Raw genomic sequence first — 11174 nt, forward strand, 5'->3', positions numbered from 1 at the left:
ACACACACACACACACACACACACACACACACACACACCCCTCCTAATTTCATCCCATCTCAGAGGCAAGTAAAAGCTTTGTTTGGCTCCCTACAGTGTCAGAAAAAATTGTGGAAAGGTAAAAGAGATGATATACTGTCTACCCCTCCTCCGAGCAGGATGGCATTGGCTGGCTCTATTGAAATGTCCCTCCATAATCCCAAACAAAACAAAACAAATCTAAACTCATTGCCATTGAGTTGTCAATGCCAATTCATAGCAACCCTATAGGGCAGAGTAGAGCTGTCCTGTGGGCAGTTTCTGAGCCTGTAACTGTTTACGAGAATAGAGGCCTCATCTTTCTCCCACAAAGTGGCTGGTGGTTTCGAACTGCTGGCCTCATGGTTATCAGGCCAACTCATAATCCATTATACTACCAGGGCTCTAAAACATAGAGGCTGCCCATCCACTAGGGCTGGGAACAGGGAGTCAGAGATAGAGGGGATGTCCTGCAAAGATTCTCCAAAGCCCTCTAAGCCACTGCCTTCTTACCTAAAAGCTGCAGAACATAGTTTTCAAGTCACAGGGTAATTACAGGGATCAAATAAGCCAATATATTCCAAAATGGTGGGTAAGGTCAAATGAAACACAAATTTTAGGTATTATAATAATAACAACAATCACTTACCTATTCCTCAACCAGGACCCACCCATTGGTCCCCAGCGATTTCACAAAATTCGGGCAGTTCCAGGCACAGAAAGTAGACACATACTGATTGACTTAATGATTGGTTTCACAATCAGCTCTTGATGAAACTCTAACTCAATCATTTATCCTACTCCTACCTCAAACAATAGGGCAGTTGTGCATGAGGACAACCCCGGGCAGTCACATCAAGGGAGTTGGCCTGTGCCTCCCCGGGAGTAGAAGGGATGAAGGAGCATCCTCGGAAGAAGACAGACACGGCAGGAGCTCTTGGTGCTATCTGGGTGCATTTGCCTCGTCTCTAATGGATCTTAGTCACTATGGTTGTTGAGACAAGCACAGTTTAGCCTTTCTCCCATTTTTATAAGAAGAGGGTGTTCATGTTTCTAAACAATTGATTGAAAGTGATCCATGCTCATATATTCATTTACCAAACTCATGTGACAGAATCCTGTTCCCCACAGTAGGGGCTACCGGCCAACTGGGTATTTTCTGAGTAACAGTCATGTGCTACCACCGAGAAACAGATGGATCCTGGGCTCATGGACTGTCACCTTCAGACACGGACACTCCAGAATCGCAAAAGAGAAATCATAGATGGGAGGCTGGCCATACAAATCCAGGGAAGATCAGAAATAAAGGAGCTGTGAGTTGAGGAGAACAAAGGGTAAGAGAAATGTGTTCTTGGAGGAATAAATAGGTGAGGTTAAAAACAAATATTGTGGATGTTGGCTATATAGGGACCCTTGCCTGAGGCCTGGTCCCTTGGGCTTGCTGCAACCTGGGAAAGTACAGATGGCTAGACAAGCAGCTGGACAGGTTTGGGAATAACAGGGGAAGGGAAGGGAGGAGCAGAAAGAAAAGTCGACCGATCTCAGTGGCAGGTTTGTTAGCACATGCTTACAGCAAGAGAAAAGACAGCCAAGCCCAGCGTAACATAACAGCCTGCAGAATTGTTATTCCCAGAAGCTGGAGCACTGAAATATTTCCGCCAGTTTTCTGCCTTAAACTCTCCAAGGAAAGCACTGCTAACAAAGGCTGTGCATGTTACATGCGCAATGTAATGCAGAAATTACCATTCTCTTTTCTTTGGGCAAGACAGACTGTCACAACCTTTGTCTCCATGGCACCAGGCTGTGGTCACCAGCTGGATGCTTCCACATTTCCACTCATATGTTTTCTCACTACACACGTATGCATGTAAACACGTGACCATACACATACATACAAACATGCACACAGGAACACACACACGCTCACAGCAACAACGCAGCCATCTGGACAGCCATGCACTCAGACAACACCTTTTTTTCTTCTCAGTTCTGACAGCTTAAGCCCAAGAATCATCTGCCATCAAAGATGCCTGGTAGTCAAACAGGCAGAAAGAGTCTGAGGATAGGGAGGTTGGGGAGCAGAAAAGGGGAGAGCAGGGAAGAGGAGTTTAAGAAGCAGGGGAGGGGTGCACAGAAAAAGAGCAGAGGGAGAGAAATGCTTGGATACTGCTAGTCCACTAGCGCTCTGGCCATTTAGAATCTGTTGATTAGAAAAATCCATAATTCCAAATAAGATGATGGGCCATTGCCTGTGACCCCCATTGCCAGTAGACAGAATGTCACCTCTCCTCTCCCACCTTGTACCTCCTAGCCACCCCACCCCCTCCCAGGGGAGGGACTGCGCATTTCTCTAGCTCCCTTGATATTTACCACAATATGGACTGCATACAGTGCTCAGAATAGACCACTTTATAGGCTTGTCCTTTACATGTTGTAAATCCTTCAGTTAATGAGTCCTGGAGGAAACAGGAATCCTACTACTACCGTATCCTTCATAGTGTCTAATCCACAGCTTGGCACACAGTAACTGCTCCTTAATGAGGAATGAGTAAATAAATAAGTGAGGGAGGGAGTGCATGGGTGGACTGGTTAAATAGATATAAAAAAAATGGTTTGTTGTAAGAGAGGTGAAAAGTAATCAAGATTAGAAGGGTAAGGGATGCAGAAATAAAGAGGAGGGAGGAAAATGTGTTCTGATATGTGCATGGCCAGGGGACACGCCGGCTATCAGGAGTGATCCATTGCCACCTATCTGAGGTCCCTGGAACAGTGTAGCCTTTGTCTGAGCAAGCTATAAAGTACAGTGCCTTCCTGAATTACATGGGTTTAATTGAAAAATAATCTATGAAGGTATTACTGGCTTTATCATAGGATTTCTGGGAAGCTTCTGTCATGGGTTTTCTATTAAAATTGCCTTTGTTTCTGTTCTCAAGGTCTTTCAGTACTCCCACTGCCATACCTATCTCTCCATTCATCCGTCTATCCACCCACTTTCATTCATCCATCTACTTGTCTGTCCATCTGTCCACTCATCAGTCCAACCATCCATCCACTCACTCATCCATTCATCCACCTACTTTTGTGTTCATCCATCAAGTCACCTGTCTGTCCATCCACCCATACACTGATCTCATTCTAATCCTCATCTACTCCTCTATCCATTCATCCACTCATGTGTCCATAAACCCACCCACCCATAAACTTGTCTGTTCATACATCTATCCTTTCATAAGTATTTGTTGATCCTCGACTGCATGACCACCAGAGTTCTACTCTGGCTTGCTTCTGTGTTGCTTCGGTGCCGTATCCGGCACCCAGACTACACTTGTCTGCCACATGACAGGAAGAGGCCAAGGCCTGACCCTTTGTTTCTAGGAGGACATCCCATCCGAGGGCAGAGCAGCAGGATGGGTCTGGCTGCACCAAGATGGACAACGAGTTAGCCATACAAACAACAGACTCACCAGCTTGGTTTGTGGTGATGTTGACAGAGACGTGCTGTGGGGGGAAGGGACTCTTGCCGGAGACTCCGTTGACAGCCTGGATGTCAAAGGTGTAAGGCGTGTGAGCCCACAGGCTGCTGATGGAGACCCGGCACTGGGTCAGGCCCAGCTGTCTGGGCAAAAACTCCACGTTGTCATCACAGCGGGAGCAGCTCCGGCGGTCTGCCCGGCACTTTTTGCAGATGATGTTGTAAGTCACATCATCCCGCCCACCTGTCTCCCGCGGAGGATGCCACTCCAGAATGATGGAGGTCTCATTGACGATGGAGATGACGTTGCGGGGGCCTGAGGGGACACCTGTGGGGGACAAAAGACAGTGCAGTGAGCCTGGGCAGAAGCTCCCTTGCCCAGGATCTCTCGCTGAGCCTTTGCTGTATTCCCACCCTCCTCACCTGACCTCCCCTCCCCTCCCCTCCCCTCCCCTCCCTCAAACATAGATCTCCTTGGTCCCATCTCTGCCAAGGAAAAGATGATAACCTGTCCCAAGTTCCCTTTTCAATTGACCTGTTTTCGATCACATGCACCCAAGGATCTGTGAAGTCCAAGTCCTGACTTTGCAGCTCTCTGGCTGTGTTTGGCCACAGCATGGCAGTTAAGGGCATGGGCTCTGGAGCCAGGCTGCTGGACTGAAGTTTTGGGTCCCTCCCTCACTCGCTAGTTTAGCTAGGGATGACACATACATACAAACCTCTCTGTGCCTCAGTTATTTTATCGGAGAAATGGAGATAATACCAATTACTATGTGAGGATTTTTTAATAAGATAAAATCTATGAACAGCGAATTAAAAAATCCCATGTAGAGAAAACACGACATAATCAGTTGTCCAATGAATGAAAATGAGTTTGTGCTTGAGTGTCTGAAGGTGTCCGGGAGCGGACTGAAAAACGGTTACTATCAAATCTACCCAGACTCACATGAACCCGGGTGTGTCGGGGTAGAACTGTGCTGGATGTGGGGCAGTGGATCACTGGACCTTCCTTCCAAGGTGCCCTCGGTTGGCTCCAAACCTCAACCTTTTCATTCGCAGCTGAGAGCTTTCACCCAGGGTTCCTGGAGCAGGCGATCTCCAGGACTGTGTGTTCCCAGAGACCAACTAGCACAACCATCTTTTTGGTTCTTGAAGCCCTGTCACCTTCAGCAGTACAGTGGAGCTCAGCTCTCTCAGCGGGCTGTTCCTCTCGCCACACTCTGATCCCAGCTCATAAAACCTGAAATTTCCCTTTCCTTAGAAGTGATTGGGGATCAATGCACACCCTTCTCCTCAGTTCCCCTCTCCTTCTCAGTGCTTCAAAGAGCAGTTGAAGGTGACCGCTGAGACCAGGAGAGGACACAAGGGTGAGGGTGACTGCCAGCAACGTCTGTGTGCAGCCTTCCATGCTTGACCCTGCCTTGTACCAAACTCCCCAAGCAGTTCGCGACTCCTGGTTACGGAGGCAGATGGAGGGAGAGAGGATGTGTGGGCTGGTGGTTAGAACAAATCAAAAGACTCTTTGATTCTCAGAACTAAGACAAACCTACCAAGCCACCTCTATTAACACGTGAATGAAAATAAGTAGTTTGTACTGAGCCCCTACTGGATTCCAAGGCTTCAAATGTCCCATAGTCAAGGTTGTTCATGCTGGCACCTGAGCAAAGTCTCCCACAATGTTAGGTCATTGTGATGCACACAAAGTAGCAGGGGTGAGTCTGGCAGAGCACACGGCAAGGGGGAAATGTCCACTGCAGCAGCTTCGGTGTCCGAAGACGAGGGGCAGGGTGCGGCAGGGTGCATTCCAGCACTCTGCTAGCGGCTCTGCACACATTACTTCACGGATCCCCCAAGAATCCGACCCAGAGATGCAATTATTCACTCAATTTCACAGAAAAGGAAACTGGAGCTTAGCAAGAGGGCTGGCTCTCCATCACGTGGACCCTAAGAACTAAAGCCAGCGTGGAAATGAACACTCACCTGGGTGAAGCCATTCTGGACCCGAGCCTGCTTCTGCTGGCTAGTGAACCTGGCCATTGTCTAAAGAGGGGTCCTAGCAAAGGACAGAGGTCCTTGGATGGCGCGAATGGTTTGAGCCGGAAGACGAACGTAAAGACTAGCCGGTGGAACCCCAAGGAGCTGCAAGGCGCTGCCCAACAAACCCTTTGTGGTCGCTGCCCCAGAAAGGCCTGCCTACAAGACCCTTCCCAGCAGCTCCAGCTGTCCTCTGGGAGCACCAGGGGTGCAAACCAACTTACAGGCTCCCCACACACAGCAAAAGGGCTCCCAGCAGCTCCCGCCATGTGGGCAGGTCCCGCCATGTGGGCAGCTCAGCCCCACCCCACTGGGCTGCAAAGGACCTGGTGATCTGCTCTCCTGACATTCACGGCCAAGACAGCGTTGAGCAGAAATTCCATCCTGGAACGCACAGGCTCAACATGAGTCCGAATCGACTCAGTGGCACCGGGGTCTTTTTTGGAGTTGTTTTCCATTTCCTAAGGGAAAGACCCCCGCTTTACATTTCTATATTGCTCTAAGGGGGGCCTCGGCGGTCTGAGCAGAATGGCCGCTCTGAGCAGACTTTCCCTTGCCTATCCACCAGCCCGGATCACCATGTCCAGGAGGAGACCGCTCCTCGCTGCTGCACATCGCTGCATGGCTGCTGCTGTCAGGACACAAAGGCTGGAATGTTTTGTTGCGAAACTGTATAAGGCTGTCTTTCTTAGGAGGGTGAAATGTTGCTGCATTAATGACCACTGTGCAGGGGGTGGAGGGGGTTCAGATTAAGCCCGACACCCTCCTTTCCCAGTTCACAGCCACAGCCTCCCCAGCTGGACCACTGAAGATCCTCGATGTTTGACTGATGGAAACAAATCTTTCCCAGAAATCCCCCTTCAGACGGCGGTCTGCAGGAGCAGCCGCTCCGCTCCGGAGAGTAATGTATTCAGAATTCACACACGTGACCATCGCCAGCTGAACAGGGACATGTGTAAAGTGGTTCATGCTGGAGACAGGAATCAAATGCCAACACACAAAATGAGGGAATAACAACAAGGTCGGGGGGCACCAGGGAAGGAATCTGTGTTGAATCAGTCAGCAGCAAGCAGCCAGAGCAGAAAGCAAATACTAAAGCGGCTTCTATTGAAATATGAAAGAAAATCAGTACTGTACTCTATAAAGTCCATTAGGCCTGAGCGAGAGGACAACTTCCATGAACGTTTGCAACGGGGCAGAATTCATGAGACAGTTTTCCTTAAGTCTTGCAAACAGCGCTCAAGAACTCCCCACCCATCTGCGCAGGGGAAACCATCAGTCTCTTTCAATCAGTAGCGGGAGGGTAATCAGCTCTGCCCCAGACCCACTGCATGCCATACAATTCCTTAACATCCACAGAGTTCAATGTCTGCCTCGGATGCATTTGTTTGCTTCGGACAGATGAGGCTCAGAAGCAGCCTAGCTCGAAGCAGCCAAGACCACGGCTGCTGGTTGCGATTCTGCAGAAGAAAACCTAGCATTGCTCAGGGACGACTGCTTTTCAGACGCACAACAAAGATGGGCATGGAGTCCTTGCTCTATGCTGGGCAGGAAAGTGTTCGCTGCTGTTGGGTCGGCCCCACACACAGTGGAAGGAACCTGACTCCGCACCGTCCCCACGATCAATGGTGGATTAGACCTTTGCCATCTAGAAGGTGTTCACTGGTTAATTCCAAAAGTAGATGATCAGGCCCTTCGTCTGAATGCATTTTAACCTGAATACTCCACAGAGGGCAGTGGAGGCTCGGTGGTGGAATGTTCCCTGTCAGTGAGGGAGACAGGTTGAACTCTGGACATCCCTCAGGTGTAGCCATCATCCCCCATCTGTCAGTGAGGGCTTGTGTGTTGCTATGATGTCGAACAGTGTGCAGTGCACATTTTAATAACAGTGCCTTCCTGTATGCTGAGGACATCCTGAGGTTGTCAGTCAGAGGGCAGCCCTGCACAGAGCAGTAGAGATGAGGAGAGACTAGCCTCACCTCCCTCCCAGAATCTCCCCTCATCCTGGAGCTCATATTCTCAATATATATATATATATATGTTGCCATCATTAAAAATACACACATGTTCACCCGGCATCTCTCTATTGTGCGTCTTCTCTTCTTGACTCTCCAGCTGAGCTTTTCCAAGTAGAATCCTCTCCTTGCCATCTCTACTCTCCCCGGCTCCTGCAAGGGCTCCCTGACTTCATTCTCCTGACTCCATCAAGGCTGCTTCCTTTTGACAAATCCAGGGGACACAATTGAATCCTTATCTCCCTTGACACCTGTGCAGTCACCCAACCAGACCCCGGGAGCCGCGTCTTCTTTATCCCCTCATGCCGTCTATCACCGCAGTCTGTCAGCTCCATCTCCTTTCTCTCAGTGGCTGGCTCTCCTTCTTGTGAATCCCACAGACACTGCCTCAGGACTTTGGGGCTCATTCCTGGACCCCCGCCCTATTGCAAACGTCTTCGAATGAAGCCTGCAACATCACTTTTGCGTCTCTCCACTCTCTTCTGCCAGAGTTGAGTCCAACAATGCACGCGGGATCTCAGCATCTCTTGACTCAAACATTCCTGACGGCCAGTCGCACAAAAGGTTTACACGCTTTCCCTGTGAGCTGGCAGCTCTTGATCTCATCCCTGGACATGTGTTTCTCATTCCTCCTGTGCAGTCAACACAAGCACTCCAGTGGTTCCCAGTGCACACACCCTCTGGGTTTCCCTAAGCCCATCTTGGTATGAAGGGGTTTCAAAAAGGAGGAAACAGAATAAAAAGATAACGGGACTTCTCGATGAACGTTCTGAGGCCTCTTCACATGCATGATCCAGGCTTGAAGGAACTCTGGTGAAGAAATTGTTCTCCTGCCCACTGAAAAGTGGTGGCCATCTGAATCCATCCAGCAGCTCGGCGAGAGGAAGACCTGGCAATCGCGGCCACAACGATGACGTTGTAGAATGTACACGCCATTCCAATGCAAACAAAGGGAAAGGAGGGGGAACACAGAGAGGGAGAGAAGGGGGGAAAGAGGGAGACGGTGGCACTGGCAGAGCATGGCACTGATGCACCCAAGGGGAGGATATTGGTTATGTCTCCACAGAAAAGGGAGTGTGCGTGCAGACCCCACTATGGCACACCAAACCTCGAGGGCAATGTAACCACATGGAGCAACTCATGAACAGAGAGGGTTACGGGGCCAGCCCCAATCAGAGCCAAACTGACTCCTCACCTAGAAGTATGTGCTACAGAGGGCACTACTAAACCTACAGGTTGGAGAGAGGGGCCGATCTGCCACACCCTTACAGAAGCACACCAAGAAGGAAAAAGAGAGAGCCTGGCATTAGACACCTATACTGGCACACCAAGCCCTGAGGACGACAGCCCTGCACGGAGCTGAGACACAGAGGGCTGTAGGGCCGACAACAGCTGGAGACATGCTGTCCAGAGACACACAGCAGGGAGTGAGTCCAGTCTAACCCACCCCTCACCCCCCAGTGGGGAAAACCAAGAAGGGAACATAACATTAGCAACGGGAGCAAAGCTAAGCCACAAAAGCCCCGAGGAGCTCCCTAAATAGACTTCAGGAAGGGCAGGTCCCAGAGCCCCCCCAGGACCGGTGAAAATAGTCATAAAGGTTGGTAGACAGATCTGGAATTTTGTATGATTTTTTCCTCTTTTTTTCTTGTTATTTTTGATTTTTCTCTTTTTATTCAATTTTTTATTTTGTCTCTGTTATTGTTGGTTTGCCTACCAATATAAGATAAGCGTGGGAAGCAAGCCCGAGGAGAGAGCCACGGGACCGACAGTTCTGGAGGGACCTGTGGGGAGGAAGAGACAGGGGAAAGGAGTGGTGAACAAGCAATGTTATAGACAGGGGAACCACTAGGGAATTAAAAGCAACAATGAGGAAGACAGTCGGTTCCAGTGGTGTCAGAGCAGCAGCAATCTAGTTGAGAGGAATTAGTAAGAGGTGGAAGAAGGGCAAGCATAATAGTGGGACAGGAGGACGGTGAAAGGAAACAGGAAAGCTCTAGAAAGCACAGCTATGGAAAGAGGTATACACATAGGTGTGCACTTATGTGAGTATATTAATTCATAAAAATAGAGGTGCTGGGCTATGCACAGACATTTATGGCAATACATTGAGGAAGTGGATGGACTTTGGGCCTCTGCTCAAACCCTCCCTGAACACAAGAACACTTTATTCTAACAAGCTGGCATTCTGTGATGCTCACCCTCCCGGCAAGATCACTGAAGACAAAATGGGTGCAAAAGCAAATATGGTGAAGAAAGCTGATGGTGCCCAGCTATCAAAAGATAGAGCATCTGGGGTCTTAATGGCTTCAAGTTAAACAAACGGCCATCTAGCTGAGAAGCAAACCCACATGGAAGAAACACACCAGCCTGTGTGATCGTGAGGTGTCACGGAATCAGAGAAAAGGCACCAGAAGACCCAAAACAAACAAACAAACAAACAAACAAACAACCCCACCATATTGTTGAGAACAAGGGGGCTCAGAGCAGAGACCCTAAACCCATCTGTAGATCAGTGGACATCCCCTCACAGCAGGGAATGAGTCAGCCAGGGCGCAGTATAGCACTGACGAAACACAGAGCATTCTTCTGGTTCCTTGAGGCCTCCTCACCCCCCATTATCATGACCCCAGTCCTGCCTTTCAGTTCTGGCTACATTAGAGCATGTGCACTGGTACAGATAAGAGCTCACGACACACAGAATCCAGGTCAGATAAACCCCTCAGGAACAAACATGTGAATAGCGCTACCAAGAGGGTGGGGGAAGGTGGGAGGAGGAGGGGAGTGAGGGGGAACCAATCTACCAATCTCCATGATCGACGCATAACGTGGGTGAAGGGAGACAGCAGTCAGTGTAAGATATGAAACAATAATCATTTATAATTTATCAAGGGGTCACGAGGAAGGGAGAGTGGGAGGGGAACAAAAAGAGGAGCGGATACCAAGGGCTCATATTGAAAGTAAATGTTTAGAAAATTATCATGGCAACATATGTGCTTGATACAATTGATGTATGGAATGTTGTAAGAGCTGTAAGCGCCCCAGCGAAATGATTTTTTAAAAAAATATGACATCCTAGGAAACAGTAATGAGAAGTTCTGTTCTATGACATGTGGCTGCCATGTGACATGAGTCGAAACAGACTCGGCAGGCCCCAACACCAAGAGCAACCCAGACTCCACATCAACACCGTATTGGGAAAACTGTTTGGAGCACGAGCGAAGATGTTCTGATAAAGGCGCACCAGGAAAGAGCGATTTCGAGAAAAGCCTTTCATGTTGGCAAAGCAGCACCAAACCACACTCACCGCCGTCAAGCCATCCCAATTCACAGTGGCCTCCGGCAGGGTTTCCGACCGTTGACCTTTGCGGGAGCAGACAGCCTCATCTTGTCTCCCACAGAGCAGCTGGTGGTTTTGACCCACCAACTTTGTGGTTAGCAATCCAACGTGTATCCCACAATACCCCTCAGAAGGGGCCAGAAAAAATAGGAGACTCTCTCACTGAGGTGGGCTGACAGACCAGGCACAGCGGTGGCCTCACCAGGGTCATGAAGATGTTTGTCACCAAGAGTTGGCGCCAGCTCACAGAAACCAATGGCAACATGGATATCTTTTGTTTTATTTTTATTTTTTT

The 11174-nt window shown here is 49.3% G+C and overlaps 1 protein-coding gene across 3 annotated transcripts in view; it reads right to left on the reverse strand.

Moving 5' to 3' along the window:
- EPHB1 (EPH receptor B1) overlaps positions 1-11174 on the reverse strand; it is a 388725-nt gene that overhangs the window by 142904 nt on the left and 234647 nt on the right. For all 3 annotated transcript variants that reach the window (XM_045297818.1, XM_045297817.1, XM_004715982.4), the window contains exon 4: positions 3483-3818. In XM_045297818.1, the coding sequence (XP_045153753.1) occupies positions 3483-3818 (336 nt within the window). The remainder of the gene's footprint in view (positions 1-3482; positions 3819-11174) is intronic.

This window comes from Echinops telfairi, unplaced genomic scaffold, assembly GCF_000313985.2.
Source record: "Echinops telfairi isolate 266 unplaced genomic scaffold, ASM31398v2 ScPeMD7_7422;HRSCAF=8460, whole genome shotgun sequence".
Classification (NCBI taxonomy): domain Eukaryota; kingdom Metazoa; phylum Chordata; class Mammalia; order Afrosoricida; family Tenrecidae; genus Echinops; species Echinops telfairi.